Source organism: Alternaria infectoria (genome assembly GCF_024043175.1).
Source record: "Alternaria infectoria strain BMP 0036 chromosome Unknown scaffold_11, whole genome shotgun sequence".
NCBI classification, from domain to species: Eukaryota; Fungi; Ascomycota; class Dothideomycetes; order Pleosporales; family Pleosporaceae; genus Alternaria; species Alternaria infectoria.
In genome coordinates, this window is record NW_026250700.1 from 292885 (window position 1) to 316338 (window position 23454).

General features: G+C 53.4%; 3 protein-coding genes across 3 annotated transcripts; all 3 read right to left on the reverse strand.

The window, feature by feature from the left end:
• Positions 1-6641: 6641 nt before the first annotated feature.
• Positions 6642-12003, reverse strand: J4E92_006979 (uncharacterized protein; the record flags this gene model as incomplete). Its single annotated transcript, XM_051498343.1, has 5 exons — positions 6642-7229; positions 7278-11186; positions 11234-11412; positions 11466-11789; positions 11847-12003. The coding sequence occupies 5 exons, from the start codon at positions 12001-12003 to the stop codon at positions 6642-6644; spliced, it is 5157 nt and encodes a 1718-aa protein (XP_051351277.1).
• A 5533-nt stretch (positions 12004-17536) lies between these two features.
• On the reverse strand, positions 17537-18622 carry J4E92_006980 (uncharacterized protein; the record flags this gene model as incomplete). Its single annotated transcript, XM_051498344.1, has 2 exons — positions 17537-18288; positions 18604-18622. The coding sequence occupies 2 exons, from the start codon at positions 18620-18622 to the stop codon at positions 17537-17539; spliced, it is 771 nt and encodes a 256-aa protein (XP_051351278.1).
• Positions 18623-19022: 400 nt separating this feature from the next.
• J4E92_006981 (uncharacterized protein) lies at positions 19023-21945 on the reverse strand (the record flags this gene model as incomplete). The annotated part of the gene is made up of 3 exons (XM_051498345.1): positions 19023-20447; positions 20502-21521; positions 21574-21945. 3 exons carry the CDS (start codon positions 21943-21945, stop codon positions 19023-19025), a joined length of 2817 nt encoding a protein of 938 aa, XP_051351279.1.
• Between the last annotated feature and the right edge of the window lie 1509 nt (positions 21946-23454).

The window sequence follows — 23454 nt, forward strand, 5'->3', positions numbered from 1 at the left end:
GAGCGGCTGCGTCACATGGCATCATCGATAAAGTATGATCTCAAGCGTCTTCGAGAACGATGCAGGGCGCGGCGCGTTGTGGAGTGCCCGACGCGTCGTGTAACCTCCTGTGATCGACCAAACGGCAGCGAGCGCAAGGCCCAACTCTATTCTGCGCGGGAACCTTTGCGGAGGTGCGGCAAAGTTGCTTTTGCCCATCAATAGACCGCGCCTCATTCGAGCCTCGAGAGAGTTTGCACGAGTAAAGCAGACTTTCGACGGCCACCGCAAGCTGGCCGCTCCCTCCCGACGCGCGCAATTCCGTCGTTCATCCTGTCAGTCCCTGCGCTATCAGCGACGGACCCTGAATGTCACCCAAGAACTGCAGTCCATGCGCACTCGACGATGGTTTCGTCTTTTGCTGGGCGAGCTGTTGGGCCCAGGGAACATCAAGATTTACGACGGGGCCCTCATTCTTCCAGAATCTTTCTCCCGTGTTGAGATCATGTCACAGGCTATCCGAGTAGATTGCCGGCCCACCCTGAATGCTGCCTGATGCCAGATGGGCACAGAATCTCCGACACGAGCTCTCCTATTCCGAATTTTCACCTCGATCGCCCATCACCTCAGAGACGTGCGACCAAGTCTGACTAGCACGCTTTATTGACGACCATCTTTTTCTCTATTCAAACACCCATAATTCTTGTGCGCAGCAGTATCACCAGGCCAACAATAGCTGGCCATGTCATCTGGCAACCTCCGTGTTATGAGTGCGCATTCAGGCAGTTGTGAAATCCCAATACCCAGCCAATCGTGCACCCATCCCCAGTAGCCCAACAAGCTTACACCAGAGACGAGTACGGTGCACTGCAAGTCATACTCCGTACCCTATCCGGTGCGCATACCGAAATGTCATCAGTCTGAACACCGCATTCGTCCCCCACTCCGCATCGGTAGGCTCTGCAACGCTCATCGTTATCAGCCTTCCCGAGCACCACCCACCTGCAACAACAGCCGGGACGTCAAAGACCCACGCGACACGGCACGAACATAGGAGGCATCCTACCTCAGAGCAGCCCGTGTCCGTTTGCGTCACCCGTGAACAACGTCGTGCTATTGTGCTCCTCTGTGAAAACCGGTTCTCCTTGCGCACCCGACCTAAACGACCTGGTTCCTGGGGCCGTTCTGCAACGCCGACTTGGCCAAAACGACGGGCGCTGACACAGGAGAGAGATGGCATCGCTCGATCGCGGCACACTTGCTTTGTTTCAGCTGCCATGCCTCTTGTCAAAAGCATCTTTGTCTCGGAAGAAGTAAGGAGACAGACGTTGGAGAAGAAACGTGCTAGCGCAACGGTAGCTGAGCCTCGAGCCAACCGTTCTCCCGATTACGATAGAACAATCTGTCGTTGCTTCATGTTGTGGCGCTGGCTGCTGCACGACGACGTAGGTGGTACTGGACCTTGAAGTCAGGTTGCGCAGTCATATTTGTCTTTATTGATTTCATTGCGTTGAAACAGCCACTCACGTTTCGCAACATCTCAGCTACCTTCCTGTACATCAGCAGCGCGCTCAGCTGACGATGCCAGCTTTCGGCGAATCCCAGAGTTCAGCCGGCCAACGAGCCTCTTGTTGCCCATATAATCGCCGATTTTATCAATCTCGCCATCTCAGGGTCTCTGCAGTGTACGGATCACCACTGCCTCCCCGCTTTCCGAACGTTGCCTATCGGCATCTCTCATCGGAGACATCCAACGTCAGCTCCACGGACTCCGCAAGGCTTCGGTCCGAAGCAGACACAGGACATGTAAATCTTCTGCGAGTGAACTACCGTTGTTGCGATCGCAATTTGGCCCTCGGTCCATCGAGCTAGTGTTTACGTGAGCTGAGCAACAGACGACCTGTGTACAGCAGAACCACCGATGTATCCCCCGCAAAGCTGTGCATATCCTCTGCATGAGATACTGCCCATTCCGTAGATCTGCCGTCACCTGCTTCATCTCCCCTCCAACGTGAACAACTCACACGCTATGTAACTCTCGTCACATTTACATACGGTCTCGTGACTGAAGGTACAGCGCACAACACCAATAAAATCAAACAACCCTCTGCTTCAGCTCCCATATCAAACTTTGTCATCACCCCGCCTCATCAATACATGCACGTCTTAGTCGTGTCTCTCGATGCGAGGACGCCACAGACCGAGAAACATGCACACCCCACACTACACGCACCACGTCATCTCACACCAATACTCTAGAGCGTCAAAACTAAACCTCTTTCTCATAAGACAAGACGAGACAACACAGCATAGAGACAACACAATACGAGACAACGCAATCTACTGTTTCATCAACACCAGAATAGGCTTTCTCCAATGCATCACCCGCGTGACTTACTTCAAGACTCCAAACACTCCATCTCCCTCGCTCGCAGCAGAGACAACATCGTCGACATCGTGAAAACCCAGCAAACCGTGCGCCCATCTGATAGTGATACCTAGTGCTGATAGAGACGACCCCAACCTCCACCCGGCCTCAGCTTTTTCCCCCGCTTCACCAACGCAAACTCTGAACAAGTGCGAAAATCTTTGGTTGCTCGGGAGATAAACAGATACTACTGCAAGCAATTCACACCGGCGAGAAGGGTGAAAACAACAGGTGGGTACCTGCAGAGCTAAGCTCTTTCTTGCAGCGATTTTGACAACAGCGGACATCCTGTCCCTTGACCGCCATTTCATGCAGGTGTCGCGTATCGCAAGCGCGTTTAACTGCGAACCAGACCTAATGTGGTTTGCATAGACGCACCCAAGACCCACGATGCTGGTAGATGCCGGTACAGGGAATCTGGTCTCGGGGAGCTGGCGGGTGCGGGCGAGTGAACATGTTGAGGTACACCGGATGGTATGCGGTGAGAAAAGCGGTCACCGTGGGCCGTTAGAATCTATGCACTCATCCAAGGATCATCATTCCAACACCATCATACTTGAAACATTGCGCCATCACGGTCAAGTTGAAGGGAATCAAATCTGGTTCATAAACAATTGCATTGGCTATATACACCTCGAGCATCGCAAAGCTGCTCAACATCGACCAACTGGGATGATTTACTGTCCATAGTTAGCCAGCAAGTCCAACACATATTGGAGACAAAGCGACAGATGTAAGGTGTAGGGATCAGTTCTCCAAGGTGATATTATCTTCAATGTGATTAAGAAAGAACACAGCGAATCATGTTGTTCATCATACTAGGGGTGGCGGGCGAGTTGGGATGCGATTGAACTTACCGAGAGATGCAGCATGAAAGACATGTGAGGGTGAGAGGGTCACTGGTGTCGAGATGTCAGCGTACGTCCACAGAGACATGTGACATCCGTGATGGGATGAAAAAGTACGAGTCCATCAAGAATCAGCCTGCGTCATGTTAGCGAATGTTCGCAGGATCGATGGCTTTGATCCAGACTTACCTCATTAAATCAGATTGTGTTTGTCGTGATCAGTAAGACGGACGCTCGTTACAACGCCGCCTCTCACACAGCGTGAATATCATAATCATCATTATAATGATGGACCGACTGCTGGAGTAGAGAGTGTGCCATACCTGCGGAGGCTGTTAGTTGAACAGTCCGCAAAGAAGTATCGCAGTGTGTGGTGTGTGGAGGCAATCAGAGATGCTGTTATCAACAAGTAAAGCCTCTTCCGAACACCCACAGGTTTGTACGCCTGCTTTTGATGGATGCCGGTCAAGGCATACGTTATGTCCGCCCGACGCATCAGGGTTTCATCAGGAAGCCAGGTGTATTCGGGAGGGAGGAAGGGATCGTGTGTGGGAGTATGTACCTGCGAGGATCAATGTTAGCACGTTGATCGCAAAGAAGTTTTGCAAATATGCGATAGCATTGAGCAGGATCAGACAAGGCTGAAACTAAAAGCAAGGGTGTCGACATTGTATATTCAGGTCGAGGAATGCCTTTCCGTGTCGTGTTTTCATCACTCTGCGGAGGGGGATGGGAGTAGTGGTGGAGTCTTACCTTTGAAGAGATTGAGTAGAGAGGAAGAAGCCAAGCGCGATATGGATCGCGACACTGAAGCTTTGTTAGCAGCTGTTCGGAATGAATGTTCTGATAGTGCCGCTGCGCTTGAGTGCATCATTGTAATTCTAGAGTTGTGTAGTCCTTCACGGTGCTGTAGGATTTGGATTGTTCGTATGTGATAATCTTCTGCAGGAGTCGCGAAGCTGGGAAAGGCTTACCTGGTAACTAGAGCATACGCGATGGCTGCGTTAATATTGATCAAGGCGCTTGAATGAAAGCGCGCGCATCATAAAGCGCGATGTGGTGCTGGTGATGAGGATGATGTAGAGAACGGTTTTGAGCTCCAGAAATTTTAGCTTGAGCCTCGGCGCCGAGCCTCCGTAGCGCGCTTATGTAATCAGCCCCGCTCGTCCAGCCTCCCCATCCACAGCGATGCAAGTTGAGTGTATTGGATGTCAATCATCTCGCGCGAGGTCTTTGCAAGACATGTGTCTACCGAGAAACAAAACATCCTACAAGTACCGTTATGTCGCAACGCGAATCGACTGGGCTCTCTCATGCGGTCATTGAGCTTCACAGCCTTTGAAGTGACTCTTCTAGGCTATGTACTCCTCTAAATTCGAGCATCAAAATGATTTGTCCGGCCTTCGAGACTTATACGCCCCAGTTTGCTACACGTATGCTTGGTTCTACCCATGTGACTGGAAACTACCAGCCGCGAAAGCATATCGAGATAAAAGGACTGGTCGCGCATGTCGTGCACGATTCGCAGACAACATAAGCTTCAAATATCAGAGAAATGCTCTCTGTCCTGGTAGATGTTCGAAGTAAAAGAGGCGCAAGGTTTTCAAGAGCACAACACATCCTGTATTACACAGCACATCGATATCATACAGTAGGAAGGCCCAGGGGAGCTCCATATCGTGCTTAAAAAGTCCATTCCTTTGTCATACTGCGAGGAAATGGGCAAGCGATTACTATCTTTTCCTCTGATGGACCTCGGGAGGGCGCACATCAAAGAAGACTCACTATGAATCGATCTCTTACTCCGAAGACTGGCTATAGTGCTCACCTTTGCTAAATACAACCTTGGAAGGTTTGCGGATATCAACACCTCACCTACACTGTCCCCATCCCCGTCCACGTCTTACCAAACACCGGTCATAGATACATTGAACATCTTGTCCAATGTTTCGAACACCTCACGCACACGTCTTCCCAAGCAACAAGCCCTAACACACCTCCAGCCCAGCAAACCCTTCGAACCACCCATAGCACCATCCATAACTCAAATGCACATCTTCCTCCCTTACCAAACTCCCCAACACAAGTGCAGCCCTCAAACACACCCACGCCGCACCTTCATAACTCACACATCTACACAATCCAACACAAGCGAACCGTGCGAAAATCCAACTCCCCCGTACTCGCCCGCGTAAATCCTTCACAGCACAACAACAAACAATACACGATCCCGCACCAACACCCCATCGCATCCATCGCGTCCGCGCCGCTACCATTACTAGTCACCCACCCAGGTACCACGCCGCACAAATTGCGGCACAGAAACACGCGGCAGGTACATGACATGATTACTCATATACCGAAGGATGGCCGGGGCGGCACAGGCACCATGCACTAATGTGGAAAGTAGGGAGGAAGAGGCACGGTAAACCTTAGCGGCGAGGCCACTTCGATCCTACGCAAATCGCGATCTCCTGCGTTTAGGGCTGGAACGCGAAATTACGCGTCCGTCGTCATAACTGTGACGAAGGGGTTTCGCGATTTTGTGATGGTGTGATGGGAGTGCAGGTGTTGAGGGTCATGTGATATGATATGTCAAGGGCTTGCTTGCTATAGCATTTCCACCATGTCGGTTCTATAGATCAAGGGAGGCGAGACGAGGTGGGGTGAAGCATTGTTTGTACGATCAACGTCAAACGAGGCACAACGGCGAAGTCATGTTTATGTAGAACGAAGGCATGATATTTTGTTGTCCCTTGGATCATCCATCAGAAAAAAAACCTCCCTCTCACATATATCCCATTTCATCTGCCCGTCCCACAGAAGAGAAATAAAAGGCCCGAATTAGGAACAAGAAAGGTAGAAGGAAATGGAAATTGTTCATCGTTTCGCCCTCTCTCTTTCGCTATGCACGCACCAAAGCAATTTCAACGTACAATCCAGATAGCCTCTCTTCGGTTCCGGCTCTGACTAACTGTGGTCCATCCAAGCTGCCAACTGCCGTAAAATATACATTAGGAAAAAAAAAGTAATGTGGCTTGAAGTGAAGAAGAAGTGAAAAGGGGGGGTATGGGGCATGCAAACATAAAGGCAAGAAAGAAGAGAGAGGCACCAAGCAAAGGGTTCCCCTCAGTGTCCAACCGGCCATGACCGCGTCCAACGGTAAATGTGTGCTAGAGATGCGAGCATTGCAAATCGTTGAAAGCATAAAGACATGTCGAAAACAAAACATGCTCCAGAAAGCGTCGAACTATGTAGAGCAGGTGTATCGGGGGTATGTAGCGCGGTATGTAAAGATCCCTTCCAGTGTACGCCGGTATAAGCAGATGACAATGAAGCAGATACATGAAGGTCAAAGATGTGGGTGGGTGGGTAGGCGGAGAAGCCTAGAAGCAGTTCAGAGTGCCCTTCTTCTTGCCCTTCTTTTGTGCGTTGTTGAGGGCGGCCATACGAGCTTCAAGGTGGGCGCGCTCGGCTTCAACGCGAAGGCGGGCGTTGCGCTCCTCTTCCACGGCTTGAAGAGAGTGGCGGGCTGCGCTGCGTTCCTTGCGCATCATGTTCAGCTCTTCCTCTAGGCCGGCGCACTTCTTCCTGAACTGATCCAGATCAGTCTTGGTCTTGGTGCTTGAAGCCTCGAGGTCGGTCAGAGCATCCTCAAGAGTAGCTGTAAGCTGCTTCTCAGCAAACAGGTGCTTCTCGATGGTACGGATGCGAGCCTCCTGGTCTTCGACCAACTGAGCGTGAGCAATGTCTTTGCTCTGATGGCGCGAAGTAGGAGGAGACGGCGCACTGGCCTGAGGTGGGGGGCTGCCAGGCGGAAGAGGTGGGAGAGGAATGGCGGGTGGTGGTGAGGGCAGAGATGTGTGTGCTGTGCTCTTGCGCGCGGTGGAGTTGTTCGAGTTGGATCGTTGAAGGTCTTCACGAGGATCAATAGAAGCACGGTTAGAGTTGCGCTTCGCGTCCACGAGTTGTGACTGGTCATGTTAGCTGATTCCTCGAAGCCAAGAAGATGATGAGCTTACCTCTAATAACGCGATCTTGATGCGTGACTCTTGTACTTCCTTCTCGAGCTCCTCACCGTGGGTCATAGCGTCTTGCAGCTCGCGAGTGCGCTCGGTCTGGAGAGCCGACAGTCGGTTGTTGGCAGCCTCGTGCTGGTCCCAGTTCTGGTTGAGCTGATCCTCGAGCTCTTGCACGAGTCGGGCGCTCTTGTGCTCCTTCTCGCTGACCTTCTCGAGCTCCTTGATCGTCTCGGCGTTGATGAGCTCGAACTCCTTCAGGTTGCCCTTGAGCGTGCTGATGGTGTTGTTGGCTTCCGTAAGCTCCTTCCTGCGGGTCTCCAGCTCGGCCTGAGCCTCCTCCAGTTTGGTTGTGATGGACTTGCGTTCCTGGACCAATGCTTCGATGTGAGACTGAATGTTGCTGACATCCGTCTCCTCACCAAGGACAGTCGAAACGCCCTCAAGGAGCGTCGCCATCTCAGACTTGGCCTGAGAAAGATCCGCTTCAAGAGAAGAGGTTGTCTCTCGATGTGTCGTAAGCTCCGCTGTAAGCTTCTCGAGCTCAGCTGCATGTGACTTCTGGATAGAGTCCATACCCTGCTGATGGTAATCGATCGCCGCTTTGTGCTCATCGATTTGCCTCTCCAAATTGGTTACAAGGGATCGATGAGTGTCAAGCTCCTTCTCGGTGAGCGCTCGAGCTTCAGAGTCTTCCTCGATCTGTTGAAGGATGCTTGTGTGAGAGGCCTCAAGCTCAGCAAGGCGAGCAGCTTGGCTGACAGCCGTAGACTTGTGCTCATGGACCTCTGCTTCCAAAGTAGCGATTAGCTCGGAGTGCTTTGCCCTCTCCTGTTCTAGAGCAGCCTCAGACTCAGCGCCTCGGGTTTGCTCTATCTCAGATATGCGAAGAGCATGGTCGACCTCAAGACGTTGTTTGGCGGACTCTAGTTCACGAACAGTCTCGAGATGTCGCTGCTCCGAAGCTTTGGTAGCTTCGATAGCTTCTAGATGCTTAGACTGCCAGTGGGCTGCCTCATCGCTAAGCTGAGAGAGGTGGGTGTGGCGGGTAGCATCGTCTTCAGGTTCCTCCTCACCGTTGACAGTCCGCATGCCCTCAGGCGTCTGACGAGGTGACAGTAGATCATCAGATCGATTGACAGATGCCTTGAGAGACTCAATCTGTTCTTTGAGCTCCTGCTCGCGCTGGATGTGGGAGTTCTTCAACTCCTTGATATGCTCCTCGTTCTGCTTCATCTGATCCTGCATTGAAGCGACGATGGAGATATCCATAGGAGACCCGGCTTTCAAGCTGGAGCGCTCTTTTGTCAGGCCGCTGATCAATGTCATCTTGCCTTCCATCTCCTTGCGTACAGACTGCAATTCTGCCTCCAAGTCCTGCACACGCTCAGACCGTAGGTGGAGCTCGGACATGATGGTGTTGAGGTTGAGCTCGAAGTTTTGGATGCCGTCAGGGTCCTCGTCTAGCGTATCCAAAGCCATGTTACGGAGCGAGGCGAATGCGCGGTTAGAACGATCGTTCGCAAGGACTGCTTGGCTAGACTTGCGGCGGATCATGTGTAGGGATGGAGAAGATGGTCGGTTCGCCTGCATCTGGGCCTTTGTGACTTCCGACTTCAGTTCTTCCACGTAATCGAGTGTATCTTGATGTTCTTCTTGCAGCTGAGAGTAGCTGTGTTGAAGCTTCTCGATGCGCTCCTCCTTCTCGTTGTGAAGCAGCTTCAGGGCCTTCAGCTCCTGGACTAACACGGTCTCAGGAATGTGTTGCTCCTGGTTTGTGGAGTCGACTGATGCTCGTCGAGCCTTGGCCTCATCTTGGCCAACCTCTGTTTCATCATCTGGAATGCTGGTATTGCAAGCCTCTGCCAAGGCCAGTTCCGCAGACAATGTACGCGAGGAAGACAAGTCTTCTGTTGGGAGTCCATTAACGCCCGCTTCTGCCATGAAAGAGCTTGGCCGGGAGGAAGGCACTGATGTGATTCCGCGATGGCGCGCCTCGTCCACTGAGTCTTGGAGAGCGGCCAAAGTCCGCAAAGCCTCTTGGTACTTGCTGGCCAGCTTCTCGTAATCTTGAAGAGTTCCTTCGTGCTCCACGCGCAGGTCGAGCAGCTCTTGGGTCACCGTATCGAGCTTGTCGTTGACGAAGCGAGCTTGCGCGGGGCTGGAAGGCTCATCTCCGACGACTGAAGCAGCCTTGACAGCAAAACGATCTTTCTGCTCGTCCGTACCGTCATGTTTGGTGCTGGCTGTGAGTGGACGTTCACTGTCAGCCTCCTCAGGAATCGCATCCACGGGAGTGCCAAATTGGTGCATGCTCTCGCTCGTGACTCGCTTCTCAAGCTTGGGGCGCTTCTCAATGAAGGGGTCGCTAGGTGTCTTTGAGTGGCCATTGGTGTAAGGCTCAACAGCATGCTCTTTGTCATCGAGCTCGTGAAGCAGGTTGTCTAACTTGGCGACGCTGCGTTGCCTCTCAACGACATGCTTGAGTCGCTCAATTTCACGGCTCATGATCTCAGTCTCCTGCTCATTCTCGGCCAGACGCTCTTCCAAGGTGGAGATATATTCTTCGCTGCTGGTTTCGTTTTCACGAAGCCTTTGCAACTTCTCGCGCAGTTCAGAGATGATGGTGTCGTTCTTCTCGATGCCATTCGCCGAGTTGTCGATCTGGCGCTCGAGCGACTGGACATACTCTTCGTTGTTCGCGTCCCGTTCCATTGCCTTCTGGATGCGCGATTGCAGGTGGTGGTTCTGGCTTTCGAGGATTGCGATGCGGGTCTCCTTCTCCAGGAGGTCACTCTCGTTGTTGGACAGAGAGGAGCGTGTGTTGGAAAGGGAAGACTCAAGCGTCTGGATCGTCTTCTCGTATTCCAAGACTACCGATTCGACAGCCTCGGCGAATGAATTAGATCGTTTTAGTCTCTCAAGCGCAGAGTCACCAATAGCATCCTTGAGCATAGGCGTCTCCGTCTCGTTGTTGTCGCGGGCTTTGGTGATCTCGGAGATTAGCTTAGCGTGGCGGGCGCTCAGCGCATTGTAATTCTCCTGAACGTCGAGCAACTGGTTCTGGAGCTCAGTCTCGCGCTCGTCCTGGCGCTCACGGCTCTCTTGAGGGCTTGCTTTCTTTCGATCCGTGCGCTCAGACAGTCGAATCTGGTCCCGTAGGAATTGTACTTCGGCCCGCAGCCGGTCGATGGCAGCCTGCTTATCACTGTCGTCATGGATCTGCTGGATTTGCGGCTTGACTTGGATAGCGCGGGCGCGCTGGGCATACTGGACGGTGTTCAAGGTTTCGCTTAAATGGAACTCGGCCGGGTTGACACAAGCAATCATGTAGGTGATAGCGTTGCCGCCAAGCGAGTCCTGCAGTAGGCGCGTGAGCCTAGAGTCGCGGTACGAGACGTAGCCGCCATGGGAACGTGCGGACAGCTGCGAGATGACCTTGCCCAAGCTCGCAAGCCCTGCATTGATGGAGATACCCTCCCGAGCCCGCTCGCCCTGCGCCCCAGTGTTCTTCAGCCTTTCGCTTCCCGCCAAATCCACAAAGTGCAACTTGCTGTCGACTGTCACCCAGCTCTCGCTCGAGGAGCCCGACATCATCTCGATAGGGACGGATCGGCGCTTTTCGCGTGTCGGAGTAGGCGCGGCAGGTGACGACTTCTTCTGGACTAGGTTTAGACTGAAGACTGCGTGGGAGCGGGAAGATTTCGCGTTGACGGCCGTCGCGTCGGTTTGCCGGATTGCGGAGCCGAAGTTGAGCGCGCCCAGCATGTCGTCGACCGAGTTGATAGGAATCTGGGTCAGTCCCGTCAGGAGGATGCGGCCATCGCGATCCTCGCGGATGTTGACCTGTGGCCGCTCATTGACAGCCACGTGCTCGGGGATCAGCAGATCGCGAAGTTGCTCGTTGTAGATCTGCATCCGTCAGTTCTGGCCTGCGACGGCGGAAGGGCTTATCTTACCTCGACGTAGGTCGCCTTGAGCTGCCAGTTCCGATTGGCAGACGACGATGACGACGCCTTGGAGGCCATGTTGTGTATGCCCGACAGACGGCTTGGGACGCGGATTCCTGAGGATGACGCGCGATTGCTAGTGCCTTCGAGTTTCTCGAAAAGCAACGCCGCAGCGCGGGGGATGATACCTGATGAAGTCAGTATGATATTTTTGACGTTCGTAGATTCCGCATCGACATACCCATGACATCGTTGTCCGCCTGGTCTCGGGGGCCGGTGGTGCCCATGGTGTAGGACTTGCCCGCGCCCGACTGGCCGTATGCGAGGATGGAGACATTGTAGCCCTGGACGAAGGAGTTGACGCTGTCGGCGACGTATTCGAAGACGCCTTCCTGCTCAATGTCCTCGCCGAAGACGCGGTCAAAGACAAAGACCTTCTTGCCGCCGGGCGCATCTATCGTCAGGCTGGAGGGCGATGTGACGTGGCAGAGGGCGTTGCGGAAGCGCTGTGGGATGAGCTCGTAGCCCGGATCGCCGTGTTGCAGTGGTGGCCGCACGCGTACAGCTGCATTAGGCCGTGGTTAGCAGAGGTGTTTTATCGCGGACCCTGAGATGCACCTACCAACTTTGACGGCCGTCCTGCTGTCCTCATCAGAGGCCCTGCTCCCGCCCGGCTTGCTGCTCACGCTCATGCGACTGGAGCTGCGGTTCGGCCTAATCATCGCGCTCATGGGCCGCGGCACGCCGTTTGCGGGCGAGCCTGGTGGTGAGGTGGCCATGTGTGCGGCTACGGCAGCGCCGTTGTGGTCGTGTATGTGCGCCGGCCGTTGGGTGTGGTGTTGCAAGTGCTTTTGCGGCGCCGTGTAGATCCAGCAGAGGGTGCAGTCGGCGGTGTCGAGGTGGCCTTCATCCGCGGGCTGGGGCTGGCAGCGGTGGGTGCGAGCGCTGTTTACCCGCCTGGAGACGTGGGCGGCGATTGGGGAGAGGCACAAAAAGAAAGGCCAGGATAAAAATGAAGACGCGGATTATTTTGCTTGTGAAGGCCCTTTGAGAGCAAGCAGCACGCCCTCACTGCGGGTTACCAGCGCGCCAGATGCCCCTTAGCGTGTCCAGGGGCCGCCTCTAAGGACCCCAGCCAATTGCTGCAGGTTGGCGCAGGTAGTGTGCCGTACCTGTGCTGACCTGTGCTGTATCGGCGTCTGTGTGCCTGGCTAAGACCCGTACCCAGATAACCTCGGCGTCAATCACCTGTAAGACTGCCTGAGCTGCCTGACCTCGAGTCAATTGCTCGCCGGTCCCACCCCAGCCGGGCGACGCTCTCTCTTCCCCTGCGTCCACCTGAGCAGCCCTTCAGCGTTGCAGCCCTGCCAGCCATTGGACCGCTGCGGGGGAATAATCATGTCTCAAACTTTGTTTCCATGTACTTTCCCCCCTGCTTCGAGCCCCTCTAGCTTTCACCATCTACTCCGGAGTAGACCTCCAGGGCTAGTCTTGCCTCACTAGCGATCGGCGGCCGTTCCTTCCAATTCTCCTTGTCCATCTCTGACCATCTCTAACCTGAACAAGGCGCCGCATCTTTGTCATGCCGCATGGAAGCTCGAGCATAGCACGCGCAATGCCTTTCATGCGTCGGCAGCCCGCTCCCGGCCTTGTCGTCCGCACCCAGCGTATGCGGCTGTAGATCCCTCAGCCTCATCTCACTTGCGAGGAAACAATTGCTTCCATTATGCCGCCTCGCGTCGCTGCGCCGGCCTTTCAGGTACAATTAATAGCGCGTTTCAGCGCTTGCCAATCCTACGCGAACTACCCGTCCCTGCTCTTGGCACAGGTGACGAAGCTGCAGCACCTCTGTGGAAACCGCAGCCAGAGAGGGGCATCGACTGCAAGACCGCCTCCACTACACGCGCAAAACTACCGAGCCCCTTGACCTTGCTCCTTTCCTGCAGACGCATCAAGCCACCGCCGCTGTGCGAGAGAACGTGATTGTTTCTAGCGCCCTCGACCAGCGCCATGTGGCTTTGGCTCGCCATCCACCACACCCCCTTTCTGCGAAATTGTCAAAACTCCTAAACCATCCATGAGTCTAGCATAGTCCCTCCCGCGGACGGTACCCTACTCCGGAATATATGCTCGCAATTCTCCTAGACGTCCGCTACCTGCTGGAACTTGCCATCAGACTACATAGACGCACTGTGCCTGAGTGATTCATGTCCACGCGCGCAGGCGCACTACGTCCCAACTAGGAAGTCCCATCGCCTAGACTCTCCCGCCACTTTTTATCCGTCTTTACATCAACAAGCATCATTGTACGTTAGATATATGCACCTCCAAGGTTGTAGCTGGGAATCAAACTTGAATGTGAAGCAAATGGTCCAAGACAGACAGCCTTGGAAGTTGTGACCCCCACGTGACCGGCAGCTGACGCCCTTCGAGACGAGGCGGCATGTCAATACTATGCGTGCTATCAACTGAGCACAACCTGCGTGCCTTCCTCAGCCAGTAAATGACCCCGCGATGAGCAACGTGTTGTGACTGTGCATCGTGCAACCTTGAAAATACTGAGACATGTCGTCATTATCTCCAACGTCGCTTCCTCATTGAGCGTCCATGCCTTATCTTCATATATTCCAACACTCACTTTGCTTCGCCCTGCCCGCCTCATTTCACTCGCCCAGAGAATGCTAACAGTGCAGACGGAGATGAGCGGAGATGCCAACCACTATGGTCCAGCGGCCTATCTTCGAGCGAGAGTCATAGCAACATCTCGAGCACATCCGCAGAATCTGCCGTCGCTACTGCCTTCCCACGGTAGTAACTGAGCCCCGAGCAGGCCGGCAATACAGTAAGTGCGATGATGCCCAACCGCTTGCATACTAATTTTGTTATCCACAATGTAATAGCAGCCGGCTATTATAGATACTAAATTCGCGACTACGGGACCCATATGCACGACATGCCTTGTTTCTTCGCGGATCATGACCCCACTGCGGAGTTTGTCGTCGATTGTTGGAGATAAGCCGGCTGCTATTGTCACCAATATCGTTGTGTATGACCCTACGCATCGAGCTCTACTCCGAGGTCATGAAACAGGTACTCATCCAGTACTATCCAGCACAAAAAGCGCGGCTGATGCCATTGTCTCTCGTCCTTTCCGCACTAGGACCGAAGGAAGATCAGGACCCACTATCGTTACAAGTTCCAAGTTGGTACACCCGAGCCACGAGTTCTTCAAGATACCATGGCTAGCTGCATACCGCCAACCCCGGTCCACCGTTCGTCTCAGAATCTGCAAAGCCGGCACGTGGCCGGGAAGTGGAGATGCTCGACGCAACTATGTCGTGAGCTCAAGACATGAAGGTAAGGCCGTTCTATACTCTGCTTGCCAGTTTTCGACGTTGCAAAGAGTGCGGGGTAATACCAACAATAAAGTTATCAGCGCTGTGTAGCTTTCCACTACTCCGAGACATTCACCGTCTTACACGTGCGCTACACGCGAGATGTCGGCTACTGCAACCTGGCCCCACGTCGAACTTTATTTTGACTGCATTCGGACACCGAGTCAAGATTACCACCCGCCGTATTCGCTTCTCTTCCACTTCGCCACACATATTCTGTCCTTTTTTGACAAATTGTCATTCCATTACGGCCCGTTTCCAATGCACCCGAGCCGTTGACTCCGCTTTGTGGTCCTTCACTCACGGGAAACTGTTAGGGCCCGCGACGGGATGCGAGCAACCAATCGAGCATCTTCCAAACCGGGATGACAGCAACGGCTATCGGGTACGTCAAACTACGATCGACTATGAACTCAATCGAGCTCGGTTTCATGCGAGTAGACAGACCGTCGATTATCTGTAACGTCCGCTATAGCTACGCCGCCTACGTGGCCTTCTGACACTTTCAACGTCGAGCAAAATGTGGCATGAGGCTGTAACATCTGCTACACTACCAGCCGGTCAATACTTTCTAAAGTTAGCTCTTCTAGAACAAGCCACTTACATTCTTGGAGACGTCGGACACATCTCGGCTCGACCCGCCTAGAGACCTGACATTGCAGGACTACCCCCCTCAACATACTTCTCAAACCTCAACGGTAAAACCGTTGGATTCATAACCTTTTGCGGTTGCATGCAGCCAGAACAAGGCCGAGTTCTAGATTGATGCATGAACACAGGGAGTTATCCATCTTAGGCTGCGGCTGCGGATGCAATGTCGAAACCCTCCGCGCAGTGCGGTCAAATCTACTGCTACCAGGATCTGCTTACATCACTAGATGCGTACATCACGCTCTTTAGATTACTAAAAGATGTAAGAGATGCGCTACAAATTATACGTACACGTCGGAACCATGAATGCGACGACGACCTAGCATCACCGGCACCTTGACGATCGAAATCAACTTCAACATGCATACAACATCAGACCACCATATCGACAATGAACCAAATCTTTGCTTGCTATGGATACTACGTTTTCACCACCTGAATTGTCAGACATCGTTGAGGCCTGTCATCAGCACGAGCACGGACACACCACACCGTCCGCTTAAACTCCCGTCAACCGTCTCCATCCACCAACCCACGACCAAAATATCTCACATACCGTACCCACCTACTCCAATCTCCAAATCTCCAAACCCTTTCTCTTTTAGCTCGCCTTTCGCAACCGCGTTCTCATGTCTGACCGTTTTTTTCCTGCTCCCCGTCGATCCAACGTTGGTTCCTGCCCAAAATGCACGCAAGCCAACGACGAGTCATGCAACTGCATCTCGCGTCTGCAGCCCGCTGAACGTGATCACACCGCTGCGTCCCCGCACAGCCGCAGTAGACTCGGTACGAAGAGTTTGATTACAGTAAGGTGTTGACATTTTTATGCGAACTAATTCCCTTGCCGCGAGGTGCATGAAACATGTATAATTGATCGGTTATTGCATAACGGTTTTTATGTATTGTAGATCCGGGGTACTTGATCGAAGGGGACGACGATCGGAGAATATGGAAGTGGTTTTGGGATGATGGAAGGTAAGGGTTTGGATCGTTGTGTTGGTGTGGGACTGTGATAAACGTTTGAATATGTTGCTTAATATGCGCGCGACGATCAAAGAATAGTAGAGTGTCTGAGGATATCGACTCACCAACCGAACGTAGAACTCACAAGACACGATTAAGCTCAATGCTCCAAGATTAGGACCATCATGTCGAGTACACTCCATTGATAAGTCAATGTAACGCAACTTCTACTTCCTATTTCCTCCTACCTTATCGTTGGTTTCGGACATCTTCTTCTAACAACAAGCTTCTTAAGACGTCCCTCCAATCAGACAAGCCTGTGCAGTCTCCTAGCAACAACATTAAGACCAACAACATATCACACGTCCCAACAAGTGTCGTGATCTACGAAAGTCTACTCTGTTGGGCAGAGACGTCAACAACCAAGTCAACTGATCTAGCATGCTTGACTTGGCTGGCAAGAGGGTTAGAAACAAGAGAGTTTGATTGAGAGGCTTGACTTGCCTAAGCCTCGAGCCACATCACATTGGACGACTTGTTAGCAACACAGTTGATGGAAGAGAAAAACGAGGATATGGCAAGCTTCTCTTCCTGCTGTGCTCCTCTTTGCTAAACCTTCTATTTTTCCCTCTGTATTAGACAGTGGAGAAATATAAACAGGGCCGCTGACGCCCACATTAATACAAGAATAAGAGTTTGTCAACTTTGAACGTATCGTAGGCTCCTGGATCCTGTGATTTTTGTGCCTCTTATCTTCCGTAGCTGAATGTTCAATATTTCCGTTCAGTGGGGTAACTCCCGAGGTATCTATTTTCTATCATGTGGAGGACTACCGAGCTGGTCTATCTCACCAGTGTTATCGGTTGATCTCAAGTCTCCAGCGTGGCTTTATGATCGAAATATTTGGTCCTGTTAAAATGGCTTGATGGGTTCGTCCTACACTCTTCTTCTATGTTCAGTTGGGACTATCTTCTCAGTCACATCAGCAACATGAGAGACTTGCACTGTCATATCTAAAGGTATGAAATTACACGTGTTCTTGCTTTGAATCGTGTTGTAGTATCGATGCACAGGCTAGAATACGTAGTTGCCGTTCTTGGGGCTAGACTTCCTAATAAATGTCTACACAAACTGCATTGGTATTATGCATGGTCTTAAGCTCAGGGGGTAGAGTCGCTTGCTTTAAATCAATATCCCAAGCACAGGCAGTAAGCTCGATCGATATGATGACCAACTCCCACACAGATCCACCTGATGCAGAGGATCTGCGAACCTTCTTATTCTTTTTCTAAGGGTCATCCCCTTAAACATGGTTGAGAAGATGAAGCCGATACCCTTCGAAGGTATGCCTATTGAAAGTGATCTTGCCACCGATGCGCTCACGGTCTTCGATGAGCGTACAGTAAGAACGAGGTAGGGCTGCATTGATCTTTTCGATAGCCCAAGTAGAAATGTCGACATCGAAATACACCTCTCCATAAAGCTCATTGAAGTCGACAACGAATTGCCGAACCGCAGTTGACGTCCTTAGGTCAAGAGAACTGATCACTGTACGGGCGCGGTCTACCAGGATGTTGTTAGGCGTTTCGTAGTTAACGTGGCTGATAAGGGTCTTCAACGCGGATGCTGGTGAGGTGGTGTCTCTAGCTTCCTTCCACACTGACGGTTCGATAGCAGCGTGGAGGAGCGCTAGAGCCGAGCGAGAGGCCACATCATAGTCCTTCCATTCTTGAAGACGAGTGTTGTAAACGGCGAGGTGGTACTCCCAATCCTGCGGAACGGAGTGCTCCTGTCCCTGATCGGCGGCTTGTTGAGGTACGAGGAAGGCGGGTGCAATGGGCTTTACGACTACTTCAGCGTTGTCCTTGAAGTGTTCATTGTATCCGTGGATCTTCGCGATGTCTTTGAAAGACTGGAACCAGTCTGTGAAGTTCTCAGGCCCAGAGAGCTTTGCGAAGTTATTGCCTAGGGCGATGGCTGGATCGGTGATGGCGGCCGTAGTTGACAGTGGTAGTGGTTTGGAATGAGACTGCGGCGAACTTGTGCGCTTATAACCTGCTATGGGTTTGTGGTAAGTAGCTTGGTCTGGTGACTATTGCCGCGAATGTGGTCAGTCGCGTGAATATGACGCAAGTCCGGGCGGTGTTCAGCGTCTAGATGAAGGTTCAGTGGACGGGCTATACGATATAGGAAAGGATGAGTGCCCTTCTGGGCTGCTTTGACAGGGACACTGTGTAGACAGCTAGTAGAAGACGGGTCGAGCTCACAAGCAGCAAATGGAGAGGCAATATAGGTAGATCATATGTATTTCAGAACATAAGGAGAAAGTGGTATTATCCTAACAAAACAACAAATTACAAGCAGACATACACAAGAGCCATCTGCCCATCTGCCTAGCGCAATGGAAGAAAAAGACAGCTCCCTTGGAGAATACAATCCTCCCAGAAAGCGCTTTTCCACCACTACCGATTCTTAGGCTCTGATACCCACATACTGGAGTTGCTTCCATCCATCCATCTTTGTTCGGGTATGATCCACAACGACGACAACAACTCTTCTCATTGAAACATAAGGAATGACCCAAAGTACACAAAGGGGGGTCGTCGGACAAGGGGGTGTTCTCAAGGAGAGTAACGAAGTGCAAAGCAAGAAAATAGGGTCCCTAGCCGTTCAACGCCGGGGGTAGGTAACATGGTAAGGAAAAGGGCATCAATGCTAATCTCGTTTCGATCGCTAATGATAAAAACAAAGTAGAGGAAGAATGGCGGCAAGCCGCGGCGACGACTAGCTTATCGCATGTTGTGGCGTACAGCGGTGTTGGGTCGCTGCAATGGTTGCGCGTACTTGGACACGGGAACCATGTGAGCGTCGAGATCGTTGTTACCGTCTACGTCGTCATCGTCTTCGATGATGCGTGTTGGTACGACAGGGATGTCGTGCGATCGGTGCTGTAGGCTCGTCCGATCTGGTGTTGTGCTGGCGCTGGCCATGGACATGGAGGTGCTGGACCGATGGCTTAGATCGGGCGTTGGGGGGATGCTTGAACCCCGGTTGGGGCGGAGCATGTTGTCCTCGTCGCCGTATTCGCTGCCAATAGTCGATTGCGCGCGGCCTCCGGCCGATGACATCTGACCAACGCTGCTGCGGCGGTCGCTGTGGTTGTCGCCATCTTCTGTGTCAGCACGCTGTGCGAGCTGAAGACCCTCAACAGCTGCAGCGCACTGCTCTGAGATGTTGCGGATGATGTAGGCAATGGCGTCGGTCTTGTCCCGCAGGACACGGTCGGCGACGTCGACCATTGATTGATTTGAGAAGCGCTTGGAGTTGCGTGCGGGGTTGTTGAATAGACGCTGCTCCATGTCGGGTGTAACGTCCTCACCGTCGAGGTGCTTGCCCTGCGCAGTGCTGGCTCTTGACTCCTGGCGGCTCTCAACACCGGCTACGCCGCGGATGGTACCGACCTCAGACTTGTCCTTGATCGAGTGACGGGGGGTTTGATGGCGCGACGCCGCGTCTTCGAACTCCTCCTGGTCCTCATCCTCCTCAGGCACGTCTTCGAAGCCGGCATCCATGTAGTTGGACATGTCATCCTGGTTAAGGGACTTGACGATGTGCTCCATGTGGTGGGTCTGACCCTCGATAAGAGCACGAAGGTGGAGCACAACCCGTTGCGCCTCGTCGCGCTGGCGCTGGATGGCACCGTTGGTATGTTGCAGAGCACCAAGCTCCTTCTTGTTCTTCTTCCTCTCGCGCTCGAGCTCCTCAGCAATCTCTTGCTGTAGTACAAGGGCTTCGAGGGCGTCGTCACGTTGCTTCTCAGTACCGGACAGACGGACAGTAAGCCTTGCGGCATCATCCTTCTGTTGGTCGATAAGGCTTGTAAGACGACGGTTCTCACGCTTGTGGTTCTCGATCTTGACCTTGAGATCCTGGGTCTCCTTGGTGAGTTGCTCGGCGAAAGCCTGGAACTTGAGGAACTGTTGCTTCCAGCTCTCAAGCTCCTCGACCAAGAAGTTGTTGCGCTTTGTAACTTTGCCAAGCTCGCTGTCGAGGCGCTGCTTGAGGTTGATGAAGTCTGTCCAGGCTTCTTGTGCGTCACGGGAGTACTGGTTGCGCTCGCGAACGATCTCGTTGAGGTGGCGCATCGACACCTTGGTCATCAGCGGCTTCTTGACGGAGCCACCGAAGATAGCCTTAACGCCAGTGTTGCGGCCCTGCGGTGATGTAAGCGTGTGGTACGATGAGTCTATGCGCAACCGGATACATACCAATTTCTCACACACGTGGTCCATGACCGACATGACAGCATCCTGGGTCCACCAGTCGGGGTCCTGGATGCTCTCAACCTCACCACGCATCACAATGATTTGACCCGCGGGGATGAGCTTGCCGCCCCCGTACGCCGAGCGCAGATGCTGTGGAACTCCGGTTGGTGAAACCTCACCGTTGAGAGCCTGAGTCAGACGCTGGATCATCTTGGTCCTCTGGCCGGCGGTAAGAGCGGTAGGCGGGCTTGAAGTCAGAACAAAGTTCCGGTCCAAGTCGACGACAAGGGCATCTGTGGGAGCCGTGAAGAGCGATCGGCACTCTGATGTTACACCCAGAATGTATGGGCCCGGCTCCTGCACGAGATCCTTGACGTGACGCGCATGAACGACGGGTACATACAGACCGCTCCACTCGTACACCCTGACACAGAAACGGACTGTCTCGGCTGCGATGGTGAGCATCGCGGGGTAGTGACTGGTGAAGATGATTCGTCGTGTGGGCGATACAGCAGCCTCTATCACACCCACAATGTTGGGAATTGAGAGACACGTGAAGAGGGGCCACATGGCGAAGTTTTGGAATCCGGTAGGCGAGGATGGGAACTGGTAGCACAGCGCGTAATCCTTCATGTCGATGCGGACCAGGTCGTTAAGGCGAGGAGCTGGGAAGCTGAGGATGCGTGAAACCTCCTCGGCATGGAAAAGGTTGGTAGCCTTATTCCAGTGAATCCACATGCCGCGCAGGTAGTCGCCGAGTAGGTTGTACAAGGGGTATCGGGAGAGGAAGCTCAGGCAGTACGGGATCCAGTATGTCTCGTCTGGGTTGTCGAAGAAGTCGGGCTCGATTCGCTTGCGCAGGTCGCGAATAGTCTCAGCGCGCTTCTCATCAGCGCGAGACCAGACGCGCAGTGCGATACCGTAAAGAGTGTGTGAGGAATCTTGCTGCAGGACGAAGGAGTGGTGTACGCAGTGCGGCTGGCTCCTGCCAGTGCAGATCTCGACGTCGTGGGGGAAACATGCCTGTGTGCGTGGTTAGTAGCGCGCCAACAATGACATTGTTGTATAGACGTACTCGCATGGCAGCATGAAGAGACCTCGCGATCTCGTTATCCTGCTCCAGTCTTGGACTGCTTCCCAGAATCTCAGGAAGCCAGAAGGTACCAACAGCACCCTTCATGTGGCCAATCTTGCCCTGAGAGGGCGCAGGCGCCTTCACCCATTGTGATGGCTCGCGACCAACACCACACACCATGTAGGCATGGGTCAGGGTCTTGGGGCTCCGCGCGCCCTGCTTGACGTTCAAAGTCGATGGAAGCGGTTGGGTGATCCTCGAATGAAGCGACGATGTCCGGCTCGGGATGATGAGACTGTGGTCGGCATTGTCTCTCGTGGGAGGACGCTCGCTGGCGCCTGTACGCGGTCGCAAACTTAAAGAAGGTGCCATGTTGGCGGATTCGATGTCGGTCCAATCGAGATGGCCGTTGCGGTATGGGTGTAGAGAACGGCAGGCGGATGAATCCAGCAATTATTATGACAGCTATAACTGTGAGAACATGAGGCGATGCGTGAAAGGTATCCGAAAGGCAACCCGCGAGAACAAGAGAGAGCGGACCGTGAGTACTATACGCACTCCGTCAATTGAGAGCTCCGAGGTCACCTTGCTGCGGGCAGTAGAGGAGGGTAGCAGCAAGGGGGAATCATGGCTTTTGGGGAGCTCTGCCGCAGCGCGCGGACTGGATGCTGGGGGTTGAACGACCCGAAGACTAGCATGGGTGGCTTTCACAAGTTTCGGTTCGAGGAAATGAGAAGCATATCCCTGCCCATTCGCAGGGTCCGTCTCGGAGCACGGTGCACGGCGCTGTCAGGGGCACTTTTCTTGAATAACGGCTCGCCCAACTTCCTCGAGCGGGCGCGACGGCAGCAAGGGCCGCAATCAAAGATACGGCTTATACACAGTACATTGTTATGTCGCCTCGCTCTTTGCACTGTTGCAACGTTTTCCTGCAGCCACGTCCAGCAACCGGAGCTCTGGTACCACGACTCGGTCACCGAGAGTCCGCAGCGGCCTCAGCAGAGAATCCCCGCTGGTGGCAATAGCGCCATACGGACTGGCCTTATGCTGAATACCGCATTGGGTTGGATTCGAATCATTCGCACGCCTTGTGCACGATGAGCACGTCTGCAGCGTGCATCCTCGCATCAGCATGCATGAGCAGAGTTCCCGCACTTGCAGCTCGGACGGACCGCGAATGGAAGTGCTTAGAAATTGGCGAGGCAAACCCCTGACGGCTGTTGGCTATCGGTGGCTGCCCAGCAGGCGGTACATGAAGATCGCTCTTAGGCCCGCCGCCAGGCACGTTTGATCCTGCGTGGGAGTGCGAGGCCTTTCTGCAGAAGGTCCAAGACGCGCCGTCGAGCTGTCGACCAGATTCTTCGATCGGCTCCACAGTCCGGTAAAGGTGGTGGCCACGTACAGTAGCCTCGCGTGTCGTGGACCCTCTAGAACCAGACTTCTGAGCTGTCCGTTGAGAATTGCGGAGAGCTGGAATTGGTGAGGCTGAAACACCGGGCACTCAAGCTGCCTGGCAAATCGGGCGCCTTCGCCCAGGTTCGGTCAAGCTGACATGGACAAGACGTGTTGCAGCCGGACAGAGCGAGAACGACTCGATTGCCTCTCAACAGCTGTAGACGAGCGCAAGCGCATAATCGGCGCAGTCGACCACTTGTTTGATCTGCGCGTGGGTGGACCTCGATGCAATTTGGCGTGGAGAATACTCCGATGTCTTAAGGAAAGGGTTCCCAGTCGACCACAGCCCGGCGAGTGTGCTGGCGGCGTGCCACTGCTCCGACCATGGTTCGTCGAAGGCCACGGATAAGCCGCAAATTTCCATGTTTACAGGAATTTTCGCATAGGGGTACAGAAACCGAGCAGATGGAAGCCGTCGCGACTGAT